The sequence below is a fragment of the Anolis sagrei genome, chromosome 3 (genome assembly GCF_037176765.1).
Source record: "Anolis sagrei isolate rAnoSag1 chromosome 3, rAnoSag1.mat, whole genome shotgun sequence".
Lineage (NCBI taxonomy): Eukaryota > Metazoa > Chordata > Lepidosauria > Squamata > Dactyloidae > Anolis > Anolis sagrei.
Window position 1 is genome coordinate 15,523,020 of NC_090023.1, and position 27,953 is coordinate 15,550,972.

Below are 27,953 nucleotides of genomic sequence, written 5' to 3' on the forward strand. Positions count from 1 at the left end.
GGGTGATTTGAATGCAATATTCCTGCTTCTTGGCAGGGGGTTGGACTGGATGGCCCGTGAGGTCTCTTCCAACTCTTTGATTCTATGATTCTATGATTCTATACGTATTTCGTGCACACATTCTCTTTACCAACTTAGACTGGTGTGCCAGCTGTGTTCCATCCTTGCCTCAGTTATCCAGTGTCTGATAAACTCCAGGTTAGATTAATACTTCACACTTCTGGCAGCCACTGCAAATAGTTCTGAAATTACAGAATGCAGCTGCCAGTCTGCTGACTGGTATTATTGACTTATTTTTGTAAAACAATTTTAAATCACCCTTGGTCCTTACAGTCACCTTAGCAGTGTAGAAATAATAAAGCAATAAACACATAGTGTGTTAATAATACAAAAGTAGCTGATGTAGTCAAAACAAAGAAAAACTGAGATTTTAATATCCAAACAATTCCATGTTTTCCTTTAGTCACGCTGTGGCGGGGAGGGTATATTGTAGTTCAGGAGCCATTACTGAGAAGGTGTTTTATGTCATTGACACATCCTGTCCTTGGAACATGTGTTTCATCCTATCTAAAGAGATGGGCAGACTTGTAAATGGAGATGCGCTTCTGTAGGACTAGGAGTGTGTTATACCAACTGTGCTAGCTGTATTGCCTTTTCATATAGGTGCAGTCTGAAGTGTTAGCCTTGACATTTCAAGCTTTTTCATGGCATGGATCCAAGATACCAGGAGGCACCATCATTTTTTTAATGTATGTCTTCTGTTCGAATCATACAGTTGGAATGAGCCACAAGAATAATCTAGTGCTACTCCAAAACTTGCAGGAAAACACAACTGAAACTGTTCTGAAAGATTCTCATCCAAACTTTGCTTTCATCTGAGTTGTAGGTTATGATCTAGAAAGGAGTCTTTTCAATTGTAGTGACCTAGCATTAGAATGATTTTTTTTTTTTTGCAGGCAAGGTTGCCTGACATACCACCGAGATGCACTTTTTATATCCCTAGAAAATGAAATTTTAATTTTGATTACAATGTGCCTTCTGTATAGATGAGACCGAAACCACGGTTTCACATAGCTGCATATGATAACATATGTCCTCTCGAGATTTTCTAGTCCCCCACGCGATTCTGTGGTATGTTTTTACAGGTAGCTACTGGACATATGCAAAAATTTCTAAAATCTTGGAATTCAGAAGAAAATCGGAAGTTTTGGAAGTCGGAAGTTATATCCGACATGTTTGCATGGCCCAATCGAAACTTATCCTATACATTTTCATTTTAGTTTTGTAAAGCTAAGAAGGCTACCTTCCAAAGACAGCTTGATTTTCATTTTCATGACAAGCAAGCAAGCAAGCATGTAAAGTGGGGGGAAAGCTCCCATTCCTCTTCTTCTGGAAATTGCCATTAGAAGCCGGGAAGGAGGGAGCAGTGTTTTCTGGGAACAGCATAGAACTCTGGGAAATGTAGTTTAGAAAGGGAGGAGCTCTATGACAGAATATTCAAAATACCCTGCCTTAAGCTACATTTCCCAAAATGCATCAACATCAGAAAGCACCAATCAGGATAGTGGAAAGAGCGATTTGTCACCCCCCCTCCTCCTATAGCAGCCAACTGCAAAGAAGAGGACTTACTACAACAAAATAGTAATGGAATTTTGTTACTCTCGTTATAGTAAGGAATTTTCCATGAATGATACTTTAGAAATACTTTAGAACTGAAGCTCCAGCATGCCCCCCTATTTTATAATGACCTTTGAAACTTTTTTTATTGTTCGCACCTCCCTAGTAGTTACCAAAAAGTCAAATTGGCAGACATTCCAGGGCATCCTGAGTGACTGTGCAGTAATTTCTGGCAGAAGCCATTCATTTCACTAGGGTTCACTATTATCAGTGGTTCCCAGTTCCCATCGTATGTTTAGGAATAAATGTATCTCCTGAAAATATAGGGATTGTACTGTGCTTTGTTTCTATTTAATGTAGTTTTAGAGCAGTTCCATGTTCCCTATGTGCTTTTGTTTTATGATGTTGTGCCAAAAAATGTTTTAGTTTAACAACAGTCTTGAAGGTAATGATGTTAATCCTAGGGGTGGGTGGGTGCGGACAGAAAGAAGGTATGAAGTAGATTTATTATTTAACAGAAATATTGATACCAGAGACAAAGTAAGATGGAAAGACAGTTGCTAAAAAAATCCAGCTACACCAGGCTTGGGTCTGGTTGGAGTTTGGATTCAGATTACCCAACCAGGATTGCAAATCTGATCTTTTTCAGTTTAAACACGTACCCTGCATTTAGCTGTGGAATTTGGTCAGAACACTCATATTTATGGAAATAATTTGTCTTCTTTTTTATTCTGGAGTTATTGGTAGGTGTGTAAATTTTCAGAGCTGTGGCTTTGAGTGCTACAAGCCTGCATACTGTTAGTAGAGTTTATGAACTATACGTCTTGGTGCTAAGTTGGATTTAAGTGATTTGTGGCTGAAATAAACGTCTGCCGTGAGATAAGCTACTGCAGGAAATAGTACTGGAGGGAGATGTTGAAGGGGGGAGCTAAGTACTGAAACACCTTACACAATTTATTAGAACAGTGATACAATTGTTTCCTGGCATTCACCTAGGCAGGCTGGAAGTTCATTTACAGTCTACTTAACAACAGCGCCGTGCTAGTAAAACAACACTTACTGAGAAGTGTTGGATTCTTTCCAAGCCTACACTTTTTTTTCCCTAGCGACAAAATTAATCTGGTCCCATTTTGTGCTCCTAATCACACACAGAATTCTGTCCTGGTGCCCTGTTTATAAGGCTGTTAAAGTGTGTCGTTTGGTGTATTGGGATAATGCTCTGCATTGTGGTTAATTAGCAAAAACGAAGCGAAAGGAGTGCCAGTTTGTAAAATATACATATTTTAATTGCTGCAAAGCACACTGAGGGATTCATTCATTCCTGAATTATTAGCTCCGCGGGCGCCAGCCTCAGAGCCTCTGGAATCTAATAATGATTTGTCTTTGCACTACTGTGACACCACCATTTTGGTAGGGAGTAGAGCAGTCGTCCTGCTTTAAAAAGTTTGGTCATATTTCCAATTTATTTTTGACCTGGCAGTGAAAGCATGGGGTCTAGAACTAACAAGAGAAGCTTTGCCCTCAAAATAATCAAAATATGGAGTGAACACTTTCATGACTTGTAGGCAGAGTCAGTATCTGTACCTCAGTACATGATTTTCAAAATCTGGAATGTGTTTTCTAAAGGCTGCCTACTGTAGGGTAGGCAGCTTGGTGTCCTCCAGATGTTTTAGACTGCAAGTCCCATCATTAACAACCATTATTTGCAGAGCTAAAGAACAGTAGGTTTGTAGCCTATAACAATGGTTCTCAATCTGTGGGTCCCCAGATGTTTTGGCCTTCAACTCCCAGAAATCCTAACAGCTGGTATACTGGCTGGGATTTCTGGGAGTTGCAGACCAAAACACCTGGGGACCCACAGGTTGAGAACCAGTGTGATGAGTTCCCAATAGAGTTGGATCTATAAGATCATCAAATCTTGTAGGGTGTAAAAAACTTCTTCATATTGAGAAAGAAATCAGCTTGTTTTCTGGATGCTGGGATACGAAGCAATGGATTCAAACTACCGGAAAAAGGTTTCCACCTAAACATTAGGAAAAACTTCATGATCGCCAGAGCTCTTTGATGGTGGAATATGCTACCTGGGAGTGTGGTGGAGCCTCTTTCTCTGGAAGTTTTTTTAAAATAGCAACTAGATGGCCATCTGTCAGGGGATGCTTTGATTTCGTGTGTGTTCCTGCATGGAAAAATTGGGTTGGACTGGATGGTCCTTGTGATCTCTTCCAACTGTGATGATTTTCTGACCCATCTTTTTCAGTGTTGTCTCTCTCACACACACACACATTTGGAGAAGACAGGTCTGCCAGAATGTGTGGTGATTGATCAGTCTTTTCTTCCATATCCTCAGGACCAATAATAGTAGGGATGTTTAAATATTTTTCCTTGTTTGGGCAATCTCTTTTTGGGCATACTGCATATACTCGAGTGTAACCTGATCCAAATATAAGCTGAGGCATCTAATTTTACCACAAAAAATTGGGAAAATGTTTTGACTTGAGTATAAGCCAAGGGTGGGAAATGCAGCAGCTTTTGGTCAATTTCATAAAATTGTAATTGATGATAAGACTGGCCAACTCTGATTAAACCATTATTCTAACCTTCTTCAATATAAATGTGCTTACGTATCATTCCAATAATAATAGAGTAAAATAATGGAAATGTAATAACAATAGTAATAATAGAGTAAAATAATAAATGTAATAATAATAAATAGAGTAAAATTATACTTGTAGTCATAACAATAATAATAGAGTAAAATAAAATGTAATAATAATAATAATAATAATAATAGAGTAAAATAATGGAAATGTAATAACAATAGTAATAATAGAGTAAAATAATAAATGTAATAATAATAAGTTGAGTAAAATTATACTTGGAGTCATAACAGTAATAAACAGAGAAAAATAATAAATGTAATAAAATAATAATAATAACAGAGTAAAATAATAAATAGTCTTGACTCGAATATAAGCCAAGAGGGGCTTTTTCAGCCTTAAAAAAGGGCTGAAAAACTAGGCTTATACTCAAGTATATAGGGTAATTTATTCATGAGGAGATTTTAGTTTTGTTTTACCCAAGCAATAAAAACATAAAAATAATCCCGGTTTTGGTAATCAAAAAGAAAATTGAAAGGTTGCCTTAGAATTGCATGATGTGTTGTCCAATAGTTAAAAATTCTGTGCGTACAAGGTAGATAATAAATTAATACTAAGAGTCAGCAGATTTTTAGCTTCTTTTTTTACTTTGCCTTGTTAGTCAATTGCATGATGCTATAGTTTGTAATCTATTAAACAGTTGCATGGACATGACAACAAAGCCTTTTAATTCATGCCTCTTCAAAGCCTTTTATTTCATGCCTTGCTGTGTAGCCAAGGTACTTTCTAGAGAAAATGATCAGCTTTAGAGAAGCAAATACCCCATTTATAATACATACCAGAATGGGTTTCTTGACCTTCTAATTGTTTTCACCCAATTAATTGTAGATCTTTGGTTCCACTTTGATGATACTCCAAAGGTAAATATTGCACCAACTAACTAGTTCTATATCAGATTACATCTATCCTTCACCAGAAATGATTTTGTTCTAATTAGCCATCAGTCTAGACGGAAGGGAGGGACAGCTTTAAGAAATATGAAATAGGTTAAATTTTGCTCTTCTGGTTCTGATTAGTTTGGTGGATTTGTATGGCATATGTATATTGAAACAAAAAAGCTTTGTCTGTCACTCAAATGAGATGCAATGGGTAATATTTATTGTTTACTGTTGGGTTGTGATAAATTACTAGCAATCAGGGCAAGATACAGTTTTCATTTTTTTTCCATGTATAAATCATTGGACTCTGCTATTAGACATGAAAAACTTCCACTTCTGTGACAGTAAAGTTTTTCATTTATAAATACTGCATGTATAAAATCCTTTTTGCCTTTGGGGAATGTAAAAGATGATATAATCATACCAGTTTAAAACTATTATGACTTGGAAAAAATTCAAGTATAAATCTCCCGATTCACATAGTGAATCCATAGACTCTGAACTAGTTCCAAATTTATTGCATTGAGTGCTGGCCGTGAGATGTTTAGGTATCCCACTTGCTATTTTGTTAAAATACACTGTTATTTTAAATGAACACATGTGCTTAAGGTGTTAGAAAAGGTATGGGAAGGAGACCTAGGACCTCTGACAGATTTTGATTGGAAAAAGGTTCCAAAGTGGAGAGTGGTTAAGAATCTATCAATAAAATTAAAAGAAAATGTGTACAAAGTTATATGGAGACGGTATACCACACCAGTTAAACAACATCAAATGGATAGCAAGCAAAGCAACTTCTGCTGGAGATGTGGTGGGACCTATTTTCATTTATGGCAGGAATGCCCCCAATTGAAGAGTTTTTGGAATGATATATTTATCGAAATAGGTAATATAATAGGACTAAATATTACTCCGGATGCTAGGTTAGCATTACTAATGGATGCCACAAAGTTGAATTTAGAAATGGAAAAGAAAGAATTGGTGTTTATTTTACTCACAGTGGCAAGAATTATAATTGCAAGGAATTGGAAAATAGTAACTAATCTTACACCGGAAGCATGATATGGGGAAGTATGGAACGTAGCCTTAAATGATAAACTATCAAGGGAAATGAGGGTATTCAGGGGGGAAACTAACAGATCAGATTTTGATGCATACTGGTTGGTTTTTATTAAATATGCTTTAGAGAGTGAAAATGGAAAACAATATAAACTTGTTGGTCAGGAATTTTGGATATTACATTTGATTATTACATTTGACCCGAAAGCTCCGTATTGTCCAAAATGCTGCAGCCAGGTTACTCACAAAAACACCCATGAAATGCCATATAACACCAGTGCTGCAGCATCTACACTGGCTCCCAATTGAGTATCGTTGTTTGTATAAGATGATGGTCCTGACCTTTAAAACTTTATATGGCCAGGGTCCATTGTATCTTAGAGACCGTCTCTCCTTCTAACATCATCGGAGGTCGCCACGACCATCCCGGCTCTATATGCCGGGTCTTGGAAAGCACCAGACGCACGGTCTTCTCTATTTCTGCCCCTGCCTTATGGAATTCCTTGCCTCCCTATTTGAGAGCCATGCGTGACTTAGGGCATTTTATCTTAGCATTAAGACCTGGCTTTTTACTAGAGCATTTGACCCATGTTAATTTTAATATTTGTATGTATGTGTTTTATCCTGTATAATTTCTGTAGTGTAAATCGCCTGGAGCATCTCGGATGGAGGGCGATTAATAAGTAATTAAAGATGATGATGATGATGATGATGATGATGATTAATGGTTGATATGGCAAAGGAAAGAATACTTGTTCAGGCCTTGGTGGTGGGTCTATGTGTTTGTAAAATGTTCATTGTTTGTGTTTTGTTTACATGGTAAGTTGTTAAGGTATGTAAATAAAAAAACTACAAAAAAATCATAGAATTGATGATCTCCAGTCTTGTGGGCACCTTATTTTTTCCTTGACACTTAAGTACATTTTTCAAATGATATTTATTTAACACTAGTAACCCCTGTCACACATTGCTGTGGCCCAGTCTCGTGATCTGGAAAATAAAGTAATAAGAAAGTATTGGTTTCTAATAAATGTAATTTCTTTATGCTTGTGGGTAAACAGTATTTCTTGTTGTTTCTTTGTTAGTATTGATGTAGAGATTGTCTGGTTTGCCTACTCTGGAACATGAAACATATAGTTGTCCTTCTTTAGGGGGTCTTTTTCAAATCTATGATACGATATTTGTCATATATATATATATATATATATATATATATATATATATATATATGTTTTGTGTGTGGGTGTGATTATATTTTCTTGCCCTGATGAAGGGAGTTGGATGGCCTTTCACAACCTGAGGGTTGGGACCTTGGGGGGGGGGGGGTGTTGGATTAGGGTTAGGGGTGTCAGAAGGATTGTATTTTCCTCAAACTCCAGCTGTGTTCATATTTGGGCATATGGAGTATTGGTGCCGAATTTGATCTAGATCCTTCATTGTTTGAATCCACAGTGCTCTCTGGATGTAGGTGAACTACAACTCCAAAACTCAAGGTCAATGCCCACCAAACCCTTCTAATGTTTTCTGTTGGTCATGGGAGTCCTGTGTGCCAAGTTTGGTTTAATTCCATTGTTGATATAGTTCAGAATGCTCTTTGATTGTAGATTAACTATATATCCCAGCAACTAAAACTCCCAAATGACAAAATTAATTTTTTTGAGTGATGGTCACTCCTTGGGATAGTAGGTGCCTTGTGGCCAAATTTGGTGGCAATTCATCAAACAGATTTTGAGTTATGATGTCACTCAAAACGAACAGAGTATATGTATATATAGAGGAGAGAGGATGGGAGAGGGAGAGTTAAGCATTTATTGTAGGAATCAATCTTTAAAGACACCAGTGAAAACTTGAATAGCAATGTGATACACTGCAATTATTTTTTGTGCAGTATATATACAATATTAAAATATGGGAAAAAAGATTTACGTGTAAAGTTTTCCAAAGACAAAATAATATGCATTCATAGCATAACTTTAAATTAAGCAGTGTCAATAATTTTTAATGTCCATTTCCATTCATTTCCATTCTGATATCTCTTTTTAAATGAAACTTTGTTAACTTTGTGTACCCAACCAAAACTATATCCTGGGTTTTTATGTTAATACAATGTTCTTATACATCTCAGTTACTGCTCCCCCTGACTTGGCTAACCCCTTAAATACTCAGGCATCTCTGTATGTGTTAAAAACCCACAGCCTTACTATCAAAAAGCTTTGGGATCATTGTATCCTTCCCTTCCCAACACTCATTTAAACAGGGCACTTTCAGTATAGTTCTAATCTCCTTAGCAGCAGTCGGCACATGTGCGTGGTGATCCTATCGAGAAATCCATGGTCCTACATTCACTAATGCCGTGTATCTCACTTGCTCTCCAAGGAGCTTTGACAACTGATTTTAGTTGTGTGAGTGCAACTATATTAAAGGACGTCTGCTGCCTGACGAAGAACAAAAGTTATACACACCACTGGTTCTCAATAGGAACAAAAAGAGCTTAGCCGCATCGACAGAATGTTCTATTTGGCTGAAACATCCTTAAAATGTTGGTGCAAAGAATGGATGAAAGAAATCTATTCTGAAACGCGCAAGGGTTGAATAAGATTCTCAGCCCTTTAATCTTCAAGAGGTTGAAGAAGAATTACATCTGAACTTCTTGTGGATGTAAATGAGCTAATATGTGGAAACCTGTGAGTTGGTGGTTGCAACTTTAGAAATAAGATGGTAAAAGTATGAAAAAATGAAAAAAAAATGCTTATAGACCTACTAAGACGTGATGTGCAGGGAAATATTGGCTATCTACAAATTAGAGGGGAAGAAACACAAATGAATATTGTGCATTTGAAGAATTTCCTGTGTTGTCTCATCTGTTCCAGCAAACTTTTGGAAAAGGAATCTGTCCTTTGCATCCTTCTTATAGAGAGAATGAGTCTTGAGCTAACCATTTAGCTCTTTCATTCACAACTAAATAAAATAAAAAGCATATATTTTATCATTTTCCTCTGTTTTCAATTCTAAACTATTGCATTGTGTTAGTATTGTTGAAAAAAGATATTTTTTTAATGTCTGTGTTCTTCCCAATTGTTGGAAAACTTATATTTCATTTAATACTTTTATGTAAATGCTGGCAGGTCTCTTTATTGCACAGGAACTATCTGTGTCGTTATTGAACTATGTTTCTTTATATAATAAACACTGTTTATTATTTCTCATTTTATTCTATCTGACATTTGAGAGTATGGATTGTCCTGTATTTCCTCATTTCATCAATGTGTTGAGCCCCTGGTGGTTCAATGGGTTAAACTTTTGTGCCTGTAGGACTGAAGTCCAACAAATCGGAGGTTCGAATCTGAGGAGAGCGCAGATGAGCTCCCTCTGTCATCTCCAGTTCCCCATGCGGGGACATGAGAGAAGCCTCCCACAGGGATGGAAAAATATCAAAACATCTGGGCATCCCCTGGGCAACGTCCTTGCAGATGGCCAATTCATTCACTTCAGAAGCAACTTGCAGTTTCTCAAGTCGCTCCTGACTTACAAAAAAAGCAAAATGTCAAGTTTCAAATAATATCTGTAAGTCAGAAACCTCAACTTTGCCTTTTTGAAATAACATTCTCTTTTTTGTGTGCAGGCCACAGAAGCATTGTTTCGCATGGGAGTCTCGAGGGGAACAATTACTCCTTTAAGACATGGAGAGGTAAATTCATGTTTGGTTGTCTTTATGTGTAGAGTACAACTTGGAATCAAAATTTTGCACCGTATTGGACAAATAAATGTGTGTAGTTACTGATAATTAAGGGGAAATAATAATCACGATTATTCTTCTATTTTCACAATTCTCATATAATATGAGTGACTTCTTGGAAAATGGAGTTAGAACATTCCTCTCTGCACCGTTTTGTTGCTGCTGCCTATCTAATGGCTAATATCTGTGATGTGGCCATGATCATTGTGAAAGATGTGATTTATAAAATGTAATGCACAGTAAAAAAACAACAACAACAATAACCTAGAAACATAGAAATGACATTTTTGATCAGCAGTTGAAAGAAGTGTTTGAAAAAAAATTCAGGTCCTTCTAAAAAAACCAACCCTCATTCATGGGCCCTAAAGAATACTATTGCAGCTTTGGCCTACCACTCAGGAATAACACTGATAAGGGGAGGCTTTGGGGCAGCATAAAAAGAAGAAGAGGCATGTTTCTGGTCTTCAAAACCTGCTGTGGTGGGTCTTATTTTTTTCAGTTCCCAGCTTCTGCCAATTTAGCAGTTCGAAAACATGCAAATATGAGTTGATCCGCTTCAGCGGGAAGGTAACAACGCTCCATGCAGTCATGCTGGCCACATGACCTAGGAGGCGTCTACGGACAACACTGGCTCTTCGGCTTAGAAATGGAGATGAGCACCATCCCCAAAAGTCAGACACAACTAGACTTAATGTCAAGGGGAAACCTTTATCTTAGTTTTACCAAAATGTGTCTAAGCTGTTGTCCTACTGTCACCTCCCATAGCTACTATTTGTTTTCTTGATCTTCCTCTTTCCTTCGTCATCTCTTCGCAATCCAATGGTAAAAGATGGATGCTATAGATAAAAGATGCCTATACCAGGATTCAGAGTTTGGGAATGTGTGCCAACTTTTCAAGAGGAGAAAATTGGGTGACTATCAATTGGAGGCCTGTGGGCAGACCACCGATGCTTGGTTTTAACACCTAGTAAATAATACATGATAGTGATGAAACATCATAATTGAAGATTATTATTTCTGTCAGCGTGGTACGTTTTGGGTGGAGTTGTGGGGAGGCAGAGAAAAGCAAGACAAGTCTTGAATTAATAATAGATCCCCATGTTGCTCTCTAGCAAACAGATTTAAAACATACGATTCCAAGTGAAGAGTCACTAAGGACTCTTCTGGTCTGGCTTGTTTCCAGGCTCAGATGGATTTGCAGTTTATAATGCTGAATGTTTGAGGGAAATCTTTTCCCTCGCTTCCTGCTTTCAGCTATTCTCCTTGCCAGGAGATTCCTCCCCTCAGTCGCTTCTGGCTAGGAATACAGTTTTCTTTTGTCATCCTTTCCACATAAGTAATCAGGTTTTTATGCTGAAAGCTGTATTATTTGCTGTTTACATATGGATTACAGAATTATTGACAAGGTTTTGGCACAGAACTTGCAAGTGGTGGTTGCCAAGTGTCATTCATCCAAGTGAGACAGATAATGGTTGGAATGGTTTCCCTGTTCAACAACATCGACGGGGTTGTGAGAAATTACCTCAGGACTTGTTATGGCTGTGAAGTTGACTGATCTCCAAGATATCTAATCGTATCAGGGGAGATAATGAAATTCAAGAATCTAATTGCTTTCAGGACTGAGCACATTTCACTCTTTGTTGCTGGAGCATTTCCTTCTAAGCTCATTTTTGGGAAATCTGTGTTAGTTCAGAGGTCACTCATTGCTCCTCAAGGACTTTGGTGCTGCGCTGAAGGGTCTGAGATTTCTTGTATTTTGTACAGCCTTGAGGAAAACCATGGGCCATGCCAAATTCAGAACAATGGATTCAGAGCAATGGGCCCTTTTTTTTTATTTCTGATTCTGTCGGGATATTCTTCTGTTTTTAAAAATAACGTTGCAGATATGTATCAAGGAAAATGACCAAGAGACAATGAAAAATACAGAGAGACAGTTAAGTAAATGTTCCTGAAGTCTGTCCAACTTCCAAGACATTATTATTGGGATACTTACCATTGCTGACCCATGCTTTATGACTTAATGTTCCTCATGCCAAATTATATCAGATGTATTAAAGCTGGATATCATCCAGAAATTAACCTTTGAGACCAGTGATTGGCTTAACAAAGTCAACATGATTTCTGGCCTCCTGCTTCCCAAAATTGTACGAACGTTGGGAAAGTTTGTGCAGGGAACCACATAATTTATTTGTTGCCAAGCTACATTGAATTCAGTAACGGGATTCCCAATTTTCTTCTGGTTCAGTCAAGGTCTTAAAGTGAAAAATCTGTTTCCAAGGCAGTTGTGTATCATAAACCCCAATTAGGTTTACAAGGAAATGTATATATTGTCCATAAATAGGTTGGTGTCCCTTCCTTAAATGTTTTATAGGATGGTGTCAGCGAATCCTCAGTTTATTGCCTGTAGACAAGTAGTCAATAGAGGTTACAAGATAGTTCTATTCCTGAAGAAGAACATCGTCCTCTGGCTGAGGACAGGGAGTGATACTTGGTTGCTGTGGTAAGGAAGGATTTGTTTCCCCAAACATTGTGAAACTGGCCTTCACATGCTTCTCAGAATCTCTCTTTTCCCTTGGGGCAGACTGCCAAGTAGAATTCTAGGGTCGGCTTTTACACACCTTTCTATGCTAGCCTACTGGGGTCAAAGCACGTCTCAAAATGCCACTGTTTTCAACATTAGGTTAAGATGGATCTGGCTTGGATCCAGGCTACTCCAGGATTCGGAATGTCAGGGCTCTCTGGCTGCTCATCTGTGTTCTAATGAATGCTCTAATAGCTTTGTGATTTCTACCCTGATCATGTTGCTTGGGGCAGCCAAGAAAACTGGGTTATGGCCAGGACTGAAGCAATATCTCAGCAGCTGCTTGGCAAGTGTATTGAATGGGCTTCTGCTAAGTCCCTAGTGTAGTTATTTGATGGTGTGGAGGCCTGCAAAGTGTTCCCTGATAGGATTAGCTCATCTAGTCTCCACACGTCTCTTAATTACAGATTTGTTAGGGAAAATGTCATATTGTAGGTGTCACCTGGCTCTTCTGTGCAGTAGGGAGAAGTAACATGATCTGGTGCTTTGGAAATCCAGCCACTCCTTTCTGACGGTGGATGGTTTTTGTGTACATGAGACCACCAAGTTCAACTAAATGTACAAATGCCTTGCCTGCACTGTAAATTTCTGGTGAAGGGAGTGATATCTGGGACTTACAGTAGACTAATATTTCTTCTCATCATGTGTTAAACATGAGCCAACAATGTGATGCGGTGGCAAAAAAAGCCAATGGGAATTTGGCCTGCATCAGTAGGAGTATAGTGTCTAGTTCCAGGGAAGTCATGCTACTCCTCTATTCTGCCTTGGTCAGACCCTATCTGGAACCACACTGTGTCCAAGTCTGGGCACCACAATTGATGGAAGGTGTTGACAAGCCGGAATGTGTCCAGAAGAGGACAATTAAAATGATCAAGGGTCTAGAGAACAAGCCCTATGAGGAACAGCTTAAAGAGCTGGGCATGTTTAGCCTGAAGAAGAGAAGGCTGAGAGGAGATATGATAGCCATGTATAAATATGTGAGAGGAAGTCACAGGGAGGAGGGAGCAAGCTTGTTTTCTGCTTCCCTGGAGACTAGGACGCAGAACAATGGCTTCAAACTACAGGAAAGGAGATTCCATCTGAATATGAGGAAGAACTTCCTGACTGTGAGAGCTGTTCAGTAATGGAACTCTCTGCCCCGGAGTGTGGTGGAGGCTCCTTCTTTGGAAGCTTTTAAACAGAGGCTGGATGGCCATCTGTCGGGGCTAGATTAAATGCAGTTTTCCTGCTTCTTGGCAGGGAGTTGGACTGGATGGCCCATGAGGTCTCTTCAAACTCTGTGATTCTATGATTCTGTGATACTAATTCTTGAATGTATCATTTTGAGTGGACTGTAGTTGTACAGTAGATAGTACATTTTACCTGGTGAAAGTAGTTAGTAAAACCAGGATGTTTTCCAGGCCCTGAAACTGCTCTTCTGAAATAGAACCTGCTATTGTATCTTCCTTCCCCACTAATATATACATATATTTTGAATAAGCTCTATTATGAAATGGTATTTGGCTTCCCAAAATAAATTACAGTCATTGTGTATTATTTGGTATAGTAAAAATTCTAAGTAGTTTGTCTCAAATAGAAAAAGATAAAACAAGATAAAACATTTTAAATGTACAGTTGGTAACCTCATAACTATGACAAGCACAAGAGAGCTGTCATAGTCAACTGTGGAAATGTGGTGTAAACAAGTATGCTTTAAGCAGGTTTTTGTGTTAAACCCACCTCTTTTGGACCTCAAGGCTTCAAGTCTTCTCTAGGGCGATGCCATTCCTACAGACTCATATATTTATGCTGATTGTATTTGTATGCTTTCAAGTCTTTTATGACTTATGGCAACCTTGAGGCAAACTTGTCACAGGATTTTCTGAGGCTGTGGTCTCCCGAGGTCACCTACTGGGCTTTAATGGCTGTGTAGGGATTCAACCCTATTCTTCAGATCCATTGTTAAATGCTCAAACGACTTTGTCATGCTGCATGCTGAGGCTCTCGGAGATGGACTGAGGGTGGTTTGCTAGGTTTTTTTTTTCCTGAGAAGTTTAAGGCTTTCTATGTCAACAACAAAAACATCAATGAATATCAATTTCATCCTACCAGATAGACATAATAGTGACAGAAGCTCCAAGATATGCTTTACATTATCAGAGGAGACGCTGAACAGATTGCTGAACAGATTGCGCTCTGGCACCACGAGATGCAGAGCCAATCTTAAGAAATGGGGCTACAGGGTGGAATCCTCGGCATGCGAGTGCGGAGAAGAACAAACCACTGACCACCTGCTGCAATGCACCCTGAGCCCTGCCACATGCACGATGGAGGACCTTCTTGCGGCAACCCCAGAGGCACTCCAAGTGGCCAGATACTGGTCAAAGGACATTTAACCAAATACCAAATTTACAAAATCTGTGTGGTTTTTTTTCTTTTTTTTTTCTTTTTCATTTTAATCTCTGTATTTGTTTTGCTCTGTTAGAATTGTAAAACAGTGGTTGCTGATGACACGATAAATAAATATCAGAGGAGACTGTCTTAAGACTCTGTTTCCTGGGCAGTTGGGTGGATCCACCTGTTCATAGAATCATGGAGTTGGAAGAGACCATATGGGCCATCTGGTCCAAAACCCTGCCATGTGGGAAAAGCACAGTCAAAGCACCCCCGATAGATGGCCATCGAGCCTCTGTTTAAAAGCTTCCAAGGAAGGAGCTTCCATTACACTCTGAGGCAAAGAGTTCCACTGTTGAACAGCTCTTACAGTCAAGAAGTTCTTCCATATGTTCAGGTAGAATCTCTTTTCCTGTAATTTTAACCCATTGCTCCAAGTCCTAGTTTCTAGAGCAGCGGAAAACAAGCCTGATCCCTTTCCCTTATGGCATCCTTTCACATTTTAATACAAGGTTATTATGTCTTCCCTCAACCTTCTGTTCTGTAGGCTAAACATAACCAGTTCTTTAAGACACTCCTCATGGTCTCCAGATCTTTGATCAATTTAGTTGCCCTCTTCTTCCAGCTTGTCAATATCTCTTTTAAACTCTGGTGCCCAGAATTGGACGCAATCTTCCAGGTGAGGTCTAAACAAAGCAGAATAGAGAGGCACCACGGCTTCCCTCGATCTAGACACTATACCCTTTTTGATGTAGCCCAAATCCTATTGTTGGCTCATGTTCAACTTGCAATGCATCACAGTGTTGGCTCATGTTCAACTTGCTGTCCACAAGGACTCTGAGATCTTTTTCACATGGACTGTTGTTGATCCAGACACCACCCATTCTATATCTTTGCATTTCATTTTTTCTGCCTAAGTTCAGTATCTTACATTTGTCCTAGGTTAAATGCATTTTGTTAGTTTTAGCCCAGCTCTCTAATCTGTTAAGGTCGTTTTGAATTCTGATACTGTTCTCTGGAGTATTAGCTATCCCTCCTAATTTGGTGTCACCTGCAAACTTGATAAGTATGCCCTCTAAACCTTTATTTATTATTTATTTTATTCAGAGCATTTATATCCCGTACTTCTCAACCCCTGAAGGGGACTCAGAATGGCTTACAATTGGCAGTCATTAGATGCCGACAAAGAAACAGAGCACAACAATTAATATGAATAAATCAACAGCAATAAAAACATATTAAAAGACAATAAAATACATTAAAAATCAACCACGTCTGAGTCCACAAATCAAAATCAGTTCAGAGTTCCAGTCCAATGTCTCTTAATTAACAATTCTCATGAGTCATTACAGATGTTGCTCAGTCAGCTTGGTCCCAAAGCCAAGGCTTGAGTTTCTTCCTGACGGAGAGGAGAGAAGAAGTCACCCTGATTTCATTGGAGAGTGCATTCCACAGATGGGAGCCACAGATGGGAGGCCCTGTCTCTCATCCCCTCCAATCGTGCTTGCAAGGCTGTTTGGATCAAGAGCAGGACCTCCCCTGATGATCACAAACTCTGAGGTGTTTACGATCAGAGGGAGATACGTTCGGACAAATAAACTGGGCCGCTGTCGTATAAGGCCCATCTAAATCATTAATAAATATGTTGAACAGTACTGGGCCCAGGACAGAACCCTGTGACACCCCACAAGTTACTTCTTTCCAGAGTGAAGTGGAACCCTTTGGATTCGGACGCTTAAACAATTACAGATTCACGTAATAGTAATATTACTTAACCCACATTGGACTAGTTTGCTTGCAAGTATGTCATCGGGGAGCTTGTCAAAGGCCTTACTGGAATCTGTTCTTTTTTGTACGTTCCTCTCCGGAGCCATAAGGTTTGTATAGATGATTAAAGTAGAAGGATCTGTAGATCTATAAGGAAGTGTCATGAAAGTGGTGTATGACAACAATAGTTCAAAAGGATATTACAATGAGGAGTCATGTACAGTCGGTCCTCCATATTCATGGATACATTCACAGCCTTAAAAAAAATCCAAGGGGCAAACCTTGATTTTGCCATTTTATAGATGGGACCTGTTTTGCTATGTCGTATATAATGAAACTGGAGCATTTGTGGATTTTGGTATTTGTGGAAGTCTTGAAACCAAACCCAGCAGATGTCAAACACCCACAGTATGTCTAGTTGGCTGCCAGGATTGGTATGTTTTATGGATGGGGATGGTGGATGTGAATAGCATGTAGCTGAATGCTTAATGTAGCAAATAGAAGCATGTGTTCAGTCACGTTTTCATCTGAATCATCATTTGTTTTCCATTTCTGGTCTTCCCTGGAGTTTTAAACTGTGAATGAAGATGATGGATTGAAAGACACACAGTAAAATGAGTTGTCTTCAACCACCTGCTCCCAGAGCTACACACAAGTCACGCCACCCTCTCCTACTAAACTTGCTGAATGTCCTTAGACAAATTGTTGAATTTCAAATTCAGTCCATACTTCAAAGCACTGCTGTAAATAGAAAACACCTGCTTGAACCCATTAGAGGTGTAAATGTGAATTGAAATATCATTTTAGAAAAGGAAATGATTATATGTAAAACATAGTAACTTTATATACTTGAATGTTGATGTATATAAAAGAAAACATTTAAGCCTCCAAACTCAAGAATTTTTTAATGCCATATACAATATAAACAAGATATTTGTACAAGGTATTTCCTGACTTTGTGCTCATCTAATTTTAACCCATATGAGCATAGTCATCTGTTTAATAATATCAATAGTATATGAGACAAAACTGGATGTCATAAACTAGTTCTATTCAAATTGAAACAGCAGTGGAAGTCAGTCTAAAGCTGAACCTGACTTAATGAATATTGTTTTCAGCATGCTCTTTTTTCTTGTTTTGTATAGTTTCAGCTTGAGGGCATGCCAAGACCCAGTCACAGGCATATTATAGAGCAAAATAATGATGTGATCCTAGACATCTGATCTCCTCACCCCTCTCCTCCATATCACAAAGATGTCATTATTATTGTGAGTTCAAAAGTTCTGTTCTCACGGATGGCTCAATCATCTCTAGTTTCCATCCCTGTTGTCTGAATGATTTTGTTGCTATCATGTTATTTTGTAGAGAAGACAAATGTTCAGTCTATTTTCTTTTTTTGAACACACATCATTTCTTGTAAATTTTAAGTATTATTTTGCATTATTTTAGCAACCCTAGTTTTATGGTAGAGATAAGCTCACAATTTATTTCTTATTTTATTTTATTTTTGGCAACCTGTGAGTGTAAGAAGATGATCTCATGAGCTGAAACATCTCACACTTGGTTGTGCCTCTAATCTGACAGCTTTGGAAAATTGAGTACTGTACAGTAAAGATTTCCTGGAATGCCTGATGAGAGCGTGATGAATAATACTTTTCTAGAACTTTTTAACCCTGTAAGAGTGTCAAGCATGTATGCTTGAAGAATGTTAACTGTTGGCAAAATAAAGATTAAGTGCAAGTTAATACCTGGAATTTTCCTTCTGATTACATCACAAGTGTCTGTAATAATGGCAGTCATTTTATATTTGCTAGACTCTGTGCCAATTCTTTTCTGCAAAAATCATGCAAATTCAGAAAATTTTGAATTTATCATTTTACCTAAATCCTATTTAGCTAATTTTAATTTAAATAGCATGGTATTGTTGTGACTCAGCTGGAACCACAGACACAGACTGATAGTGTTGTGATTCAGATAGGGTCTCAGAGTGACTCTGACGAGGATGATGGGATTCAGGTTCACAATCAGGTTCAAAATGTTCCTGTTGTAGACAATGAGGAACAGGGTGTGGAAGTTCAGTTTCCCACAGCAGGGAATGATGTTTTTGATACTGAAACTAGCCAGGTGCAAATTGATTCAGAAAAGGAGGACAGTTCTCAGCCTGATAGTAAGCAGGAGGGCAACCAGGCTGACACTAACGAGCAGCCTGACCTTGTTGAAACGGGAATCTGCTGACCGTTTGGAATTCAGAGTTCGAAGGAGTGTGAGAATAGCCAACAAGAAGGAGGTCAGAGGCCAAAGAAATGCTTTCATGTATTGCAAAGGGTATTAAGCAGTGTGTTTGAAAACAAACCTTTGTCAGAGCAACTTCTTGCTCAACCAAGCAGCTTGTGCTCGTTTTTCCTGTGTCCATGGTCTTGGGATTTTGTCATGTTCTCATGGGACATTGTTTTGTTGGTGCCATTTGGAATTCTGCTTTATAGTGCTATGTTTTATTGATCTTTGGAACATTATTTGCTTTTTAAACTTTTCATTTTTTGCTTTTTAATAAACTACAAAGACTTCAGTCTGTGTGCAGTTCTAGTGATTTCAGCAAGGTGAATCTATTCTGAGGTGCAACAGGTATAGTGGTTTGAGTATTGGACTATGATTCCAATGATCCCTGCTCATCCACGAAACCCACTGGTTGACCTTGGGTTAGTCATGCTCTCTCGTCATCAGGGCATGACAAAGGTAAAACCCCTTCTGAATAAATCTTGTAAAAAAAGAAAACACCCCAGAAATCAGAAATGGCTTAAGGCATACAGTGACAACAGCAACAACATCATCATCAACAACAACAGCAACAACACTGAAATAGGTTTAATAATCCCAATGATTTCAATGAGAACAGGTTTGAATCCAGTGGCAATGCCACTTAATAGACTAATTGAATTTATTTATTTATTTACAATATTTATACCCCACCTTTCTTGCCCCTCAGCCAAGGGGCCACCACTGAGAAGACCCTGTCTCTCGTCTCCACCAATCGTGTCTGCGAGGGAGGCAGGACCAAGAGCAGGGCCTTCCCAGATGATCTTAATCTCCATGGTGGTTCATAGAGGGAGATATGTTTGGACAGATAAGCTGGGCCAGAACCGTTTAGAGCTTTATAGGCTAAAGACATTAGTAGTGACTAAGAATGCCCATTCATTTTGATGAGTCTGTTGTGCTTGGAAGTAACACTGGATTTATTTCTGAATTAATGTTTTAAGTTCTAAATGCTTGCATATTTATTTATTTATTTACTTCGCTTGTATACCGCTCTTCTCAGCCCTTAGGCAACTCCTTGTAAAGAAGAAGTAGACTGTTTCACTGTCTGTAAGTTTTTAAAAAGAGACATTTTAAGAAACTATCAAAAAGAGGGAAAAGCAGAATTGAGACTACTGATCATGCTTTCCATGTTATTTTTTTTTATAGAATTACACCCTCTTTTTAAAGATTCATTTGGATCAAAGTGTCCTATTAAGCAAAACTAGAGTCCTCCTGTATTTTTTTTTAGGGAAAACTACTGCTACTCCAGTAATCTTTCTGCTAAAATTTCTTCATTCTTTATCTTGATATATTATACTCAGTCTACAGAATAGCACATCTGAAAAGAGGAAACTGATATGTACAGAAAACAGACAAATGCTTTATTGGGACATGAGGTAGGAAGTTCATAGTGTCAAGGTGGTGCACGTAACTCCTTTATTCCCTGGACTGTAAAGTTTTCTGTACTTTTTAGAATCCACACATCTATCACAGATGCTATCTCGATTATTGAACCTAATCCCAAGGCTAGCAATGAAAGAGTAGAATGGGGTTCCTTAATGGTTGAGTTGTGAAGATGTTTCTTTCCCATTATAATTGCATAAATTAAATTAAAATACTGATAACTTTCTTGTTAGTTAACACTTTTATTTTGGGTTGCTGTAAGTTTTTTGGGCTGTATGGCTATGTTCCAGAAGCATTCTCTCCTGATGTTTCACCCTCATCTATGGCAGGCATCCTCAGAAGTTGTGAGGTCTGTTGCAAACTAGGAAAATGGGGTTTATATATCTGTGGAATGTCCCGGGTGGGAGAAAGAACTCTTGCTTGCTTGAGGCGAGTGTGAATGTTTCAATTGGCCACCTTGGTTAGCATTTAATGACCTAGCAGTTTTCAAGGTGTGGCTTCTTAAACCTTTTATTTTGGTCTATTGCACAACTACCACACCATTCCACCAAAACATGCCAATGTCCCCATTCGGTCTTCCCAGATTTTTAGTCATGCCCTTTTATTTATGAGGATATTAAGTTTACTCTCTTAAAATATTACGAAGAACAACCTTTTGTGAGAAGAAACTCATATTAATAGGACCTTCTCAAATGCGGTTGGAACATGAAATAGGAAACTTTAAGTGATGCATGTATTTACAAAATCATTTTCATAGTCATGGCCAAAAAAGTGTCTTTAAAATAAATTAATATTTTCCTTTCTGTTCTCTCTTTGTTTACAATGTGCTGGAGCAGCCTGTGTGGTTGGCATTCAGCTTGTCCAATAAAGGCATGGAATAATGAGAAATAAACTGACAGATGTGATATTACAAGGATGTGTAAGTTGAGAGAATGGGAACTTCTGGTTACTTCTCCAGGGGAGCAATTGCTGAAAGTATTTCCTGGAATCTGAAAACTTGTAGTACCATCTATTTGACCCCAAACATTAAAGTTAGAAACAGATATGTCAGAATGCTGTGGGGACATTTTAAACTTGTGATGAGCCTGGACATCTGCAAGTGCTTAACAGTTCTGCGAATCATTATTTGGCACTTTGGGAAGAAAACGGGGAGGGAGGAGTTTGTACAGGTTGCCAATGCACTTAGGAACACAGAAATATGCCTTGAAATAGGAAGTCAAACCATTTGGCTATCTGGGTAGTTTCTACATAGATGACGTGATTCCACATCTTCAGATGTGCTTTTTTCCAACCCCATGTAGATGTCAGGAAATGAACCTAGAACTTTGTGCATTCAAACACATTCACTTCCAAAGGAAAGCAGGAAAGAAGCAGGAAAATTGCATTCAATGCACCTCCGATAGATCATAGAATCATAGAATCCTTGAGTTGGAAGAGACCTCGTGGGCCATCTAGTCCAACCCCCTGTCAAAAAGCAGGAAAGTTGCATTGAAAGCACCATCTACAGATAGCCACCCAGCCTCTGTTTAAAAGCCTCCAAAGAAGGAGCCTCCACCACACTCCGGGACAGAGAGTTCCACTGCTGAACAGCTCTCACAGTCAGGAAGTTCTTCCTAATGTTCAGGTGGAATCTCTTTCTATTAAGTTGCCAACTTTTAAAAAGTTTTTTGAAAGCATTAAACATTAACACACACACATGTATTTTAAACACATTTAATAGACTCATAGAATCATAGCATTATAAGAGACCACATTGCATTTCCTTCAACTGCAACCACTTTGAATAGAAATGTCTTTGCTGCAGGTGAAAAGAAATGGTGCTGGTCAAACCTCTTTCGAGACTGTGTTCCATAGCCTATGAATGACTAACTTGAAGACTGCCTCCCATGTCTTCACCAGATTTTTTTTCCACCAGTTACATGTGTGAAAGTAGTAGAGAGAAACTCCTCCCCAGTCATGGAAGGACTTGAGTGGGCGCATAGAGGAACATGTGGACATTGAGACAGCCAGGACCCCAAGTCATATAGGGCTTTGTAGTTCATAACCAGCACTTTGAATTGTGCCTGGAACTTAACAGCCAATGAAGTTGTTTCAACAGTTTCGCCAGCAGTTTAGCAGAATGTTTGTGCTGCTGATGTTTTTAAATAATTTTCAAAGGCGGCCCCACTTAGATTATGTTATGAATGAGATTCAGTTAAGGCACATTTTATCATGGTGAGCTCTGACATCTTCAAGAACTATTGCACTTGGTGCACTAGTTTCAATTGTGCTGACCCATTCTTTGCCACTCATGAAACCCAAGCCACCAACGCTATTTCCAAGCTGTGTACCTTTGTCTTCAAGTAAACATCCAGCACTGGTTCAGTGCCTGTATTGGTGACAAATCTGTCAAAGTTTCATGTTTATACGTATCTATGTTTATGTATATGGGGTGCAAAACTGAATTCTTAGGCATACCACAGAAGCTGGTAAAAATCTTTTGCTACTGGGAATAATCGTGTATGTGGCAACATCTACTGTCCCACCACTGTTTAGGAGGGGAAGAATGAGGGATAGTAAGCAAGGAAGAAATGCATCAGGACTCACCTGAGACTGATCAAATGCAGGCACCACTAAAACCACAGGAACAATCATGCCAGGAGGCACCCCCCCCCCCCCCCCAATCCCACAAGCTCTCAGACATTGTGGGCAGAGAACAAAGCACAACTATGATTTTCAGTGAGACTTCTTGCCAAGCAAAAAGCTAAGCCCTCTCTTAATCAAGGACAATTGGCAGCATCTAATTTAAAAGACAGCCCTGACCTGTGGTTCCTGTCTGATCTCCAATTCTAGCATGGTCTTACTGTAGTTCTACTCCAGATGCTTGAAATCCTGGCCTTGCCCTTCTAAAAATGGTTTGGGTCAGTGGTTCTCAACCTTCCTAATGCTGCAACCCCTTCAAACTGTTCCTCATGTTGTGGTAACCCCCAACCATAAAATTATTTTCGTTGCTACTTCATAACTGTAATTTTGCTACTGTTATGAATTGTAAGGTATATATCTGATACACATTCACTGGAGTTGTAGTTGCTAGGATTTATCGTTCACCTACAATCAAAGAGCCCCTTGAACCCCACCAACGATAGAATTGTGCCAAACTTCCCACACGGAATCCCCATTACCAACAGAAAAAACTGTGTTTTCTGATGGTCTTTGGCGACCCCTCTGGCACCCCCTCGCGACCACCCAGAGGTCCCAACCCCCAGGTTGAGAAACACTGCTTTCCATATTAAACCCTTGACATTTCTGATGCCACATGGGACAATCGGTGTGTATCATAAACACCCGATTCCTGTTTAAAATTTATACAACCCACTTTCATTCCCATCCTGTATTGACTCTGGGGTCTTAAAATTAGGAATCTTCAGAGAGAGCATTGCCACAGCAACCTCATTTCTCTACAAATGTGTTGGCTTTTTCTTTGTTTACATTTTGCTTTTGGCAGTTATTTGCCAAACCACCAGCCATATTTTAAGCATGGTGATGTGAAATCCCATTCTGCATTTTTGACAAAATAGAAAATGCATACAGCACACACACAATAAAAAATTTGTAAATAAAAAAAGAAAAAAAAGAAAATGCATACAGAACTATCCGGCTGCATGTGTACAATCTATTACCGCTAGCTGCAGACTTTTGCTGGATTGTGGCCTTGATCTTACACAGCTGACATGGGAGCCATTTAACTTTCTTTCCCCAGATTCATGTGTCAGTGATTTATATATATTTTGTAGACAGTAAATCTAAATTAACAAGAAAACAGTGATAAATGCCCAGTGCTGTGTAGGCCACAATATAGTAAGCAGCTTTGTTCTTTGTTCTTAAGTTTCTTTTGGGGGGAAACACGAACATGTACACACTGTCTTTTTCTTCAAGGAGTACATCTGGTTTGGTAATTTATCCAGACATGTGGCATTAATTAGTTTCCTATATAGAAGCTTCTATTATAGCAGTGGATCTGCCTTACCATTCACTACACAAAAATAGAAATGTTAATATGGCTGGGTTTTTAAAAAAGAAGCCCCCATATGTTCCAGCTCCTGGGAATTGAACTGCTCTGTGGCTGCTACTAGATTTAAGAAACTTGCTGAAATGTAGTGGCTCTTCAAATTCTGCATCGCACTTTCTCCACTGCTCTGTTGCATATGTGGTTTTGTGTTTCAGTAGACCTCCAAATCAAGACCAGTCCTTTCATTACACATTCACCTTACTCTACCTATTGTTAGGATATTGTAGAACAGGGAATGTGGTGTTAAGAGGACTCTGGGATGTCTGTCATGTTGTCTGCCTCTTGCTAGCAGAGGTTTTGGAAGATCTTGTCCATCTGATTCACCTTTTCTGTCTTCTTTACTTTTACTTTTGAGAGCAAAATGTTGCAGACTGGCCCTGTTCCAACTTAATGTTTTGCAAGTTGTCAAGGCATCCGGTCATTCTTGAGGTCTTTAAACCTCAGGTAAAACACTCTTCTTGCTGAAAAGAACTAAGAGATTCAGAAAGCATTGAAATAAGAATGGAGTCTAAATCAATTCAGATACGTTACATCTGCTCACATGTATTTTTGTGAGATCCAGAAATTCATTCCCTCTTGTAGGTTTTAGAGATTAGGCATTGTTTAAAATTACATCGAATTCTTCTTGTTGAAGCTTTTTCCTCTGTACCACTGATCCAACATGACCTCGTGGGAGCCCTCACCACTTTTTCCCGGAAAAAAAGGACAGCTTGGTTAAGGGCAGCCAGCCTGGAGATGAAAAAGGCTGGAATAAAATACTGCTTTGCAAGGACTGTTAAGAAAAAAATATTTTGGAGTTGGAAGAAGCATGAGAAAGATAGCAGTACACATCCTTGTAGACCCACAGTACAAACCTTCTACATCTTGACTGTATTGAACTGGAAAAGTGGACAATTCTCAGGAAGACAGGAGCTGGCTGAAAAGAGAGCTCTGGATTCAGCTCTTTGGAAATTTTGCTTTTATGCCGACCTCATTTATATCTTCTTATCTTCTGTCCGTGTTGCAGAAGTCTACAGTTTTAGCAGAGGCAGAGGACTCCATTATGTATAGGTGGTTCTTCTAGCAGAACTTGAAAGAGCTAATTTCTGAGGAACAGCAGTGTATGCGCTTGGCTCCTGATTTCTTTTGAATCAGTTGTGGCTGCCTTGCAACAGCATGAAATGGATCTTTCATGTTCTACGGTAGTCGACACGGTGACTCTCTGCTACCACTTAGTTACTTGCTTTTGCTTGAAGACTTAGGTTGCATTGGAGGAATGGAGATATTGAGGCACAGGTCCTTCCCACATTGGTGAAGTTATTTGGCTTTTGATTGTTTTGTGCTCGCTAAATTTGTTTCTACATAAGGCTAGATAGCCAGTATTATTGCACTTTTCATTAATGTACTTTTTATTTTAAACTAATTTTAATATTAATTTCCTGTATTTTTATATGTAAAAATTACTGTATGTATTATTTATATGTAATGGCATCGAATTGTACCACCCTGAGTCTCCCCCCCCCCCCCCCGGGGGGGAGAAGAGTGGGGTACAAATATTTGAAATAAATATTTAGTTGAAATAAATAAATAATAAATAAATAAATTTGGAAAGAGATAATGTGGGGGAAAGGAGGGAAAGTTGCTTGTCCCATGCCGAGCCTATCTCTAGTAGAATCTGGATATACAAGACTAATTTTAATCTATTTTGATATTTACAAAATTATTGCATATAAAAAATACAATAAACAAGAAAAATACTTCTGCAAAAATCTTTAAACATAAAACCCACAAAATGTTTACAAATCATAAAAAAAAAATCGTACCAGCATACCACAAATGGACAGAATTACAAATAATGGTTCAGAGAGCCAGTAAACGGGTGGGAGAACAACCCACTCAAAGCCAGACTGACCATGAGATCTATGAATTGTCAACCTTTCATGAAGCTCAGTGAGAAAATATGTGCAAACCATTTATTTTTTTAAACCTGATTAACAGTGCCCTATTGGTAAAGAAGGAACTGCAAGGATTGTCCAAATGTCTCCCAAGTCGAATCCAGGTCTCATTCATATAGTTGCCATAAGTTGGAACTGACTTTGCCACAATTTACAAATAAGAAATACCACCCTTGGCACTTCCAGTCTCATCTGATTTCAGAAACTGCATCAGGGTTGGACCTGACAAATACTTGAATGATAGACCTCTAGAAACTTAGGTGATCCCCTGTCCGAGTAAGATTGTTCTCCAAGTGTGGTGTCCTGGCGGTGGATACGTAGGTGACTGTGGAGCCCTATTCTTGACCCGCATGTTTTCCCGCAGTGAGAGCATTGGCTTCCAGGTGGAAGGCGGTCCCGGTCGGGGTTGGCTTGATGCGTCTTCCTCTTGGCACGCTTCTCTCTTTCACCCTCCATTCATGCCTCTTCAAATTCAGAGCACTGCTGGACTTCCATCTAGAGCGCTGAAGGGCCAGGGCTTCCCAGTTTTCAGTGTCTATGCCACAGTTTTTAAGGTTGGCTTTGAGCCCATCTTTAAATCTCTTTTCCTGTCCTCCCAACATTCCATTTTTCATTCTTGATTTCATAGTAGAGTAACTGCTTTGGGAGATGGTGATCGTGCATTCAGACAATGTGGCTGGTCCAGCGGAGTTGATGGAGGAGGACCATCACTTCAGTGCTGGTGGTTTTTCCTTCTTCCAGCATTCTGACATTTGTCCGCCTGTCTTCCCAAGTGATTTGCTGGATTTTTCGAAGCAATGGTACCTCTCCATAAAAGTCAACATTGACACTGAAATACAACACTGGCTGAGCTCTGTGAGTGCAGCGTTTTTCTGTTTGAGGACATCCATAGGGATACCAAGGTGCTTGTCTATAAAGCTATTGTTCTCCCCGCTATATACCTGCGGAACGTGAACTATCTACAGACGTCACATGCAACTCCTGGAATGATTCCATCAGTATTTACCTCTAGAAAATGTCAGCAATCTCCATGTAGGGCTAGGGATATCTTGCATGAAACACTGGAGAAGCACTGCCAGTCAACATTGATGGAATATTGCTACACTGATAGGATCCAACTGGTAGGACAGATATTCATCAAAGTGTTCTCTTTAAAATCATATTTTTTGTTTAAAATACATAGCTGCTCACATATAAAACAATTGTGTTTTCACCCTGTCTATATCTATCTCCAGTTCTGTTGATGTTATGTACCTCACTTATGGTTTCTGACTTATAGTGATCCTATCACATAGTTTCCTTGGCAAGAATTGTTCACAGGGGGATTGCTTTTGCTTTTCTCTCTCAACCTTAGAGGAAGTCATCTACAGTTGCCAGAACTCAACTATCAATTTAGTTTAACAAAGTTCCTGTTCTCTTACTCTCTCTTTTTAAAAGAGAAAATCCTTGTTTTCCATCACTTCTAATGCAGCATGTAATCATTAATTCCAAGAGTGGGCCTCTAATGAGTAGGGTGGCCTCTCACCCTTCATTGTTGTGTGATTGAGTTAATTATCCTGAAATGGCTGTTAATGGATGGGTGGCTATCCTGATTTGAATAGCTCCTTTGA

General features: G+C 38.9%; 1 protein-coding gene across 1 annotated transcript in view; it reads left to right on the plus strand.

Moving 5' to 3' along the window:
* TMEM135 (transmembrane protein 135) overlaps positions 1-27,953 on the plus strand; it is a 206,862-nt gene that overhangs the window by 54,694 nt on the left and 124,215 nt on the right. Inside the window, exon 5 of the mRNA XM_060771135.2 lies at positions 9,831-9,896. Within this exon, the coding sequence (XP_060627118.2) occupies positions 9,831-9,896 (66 nt within the window). The remainder of the gene's footprint in view (positions 1-9,830; positions 9,897-27,953) is intronic.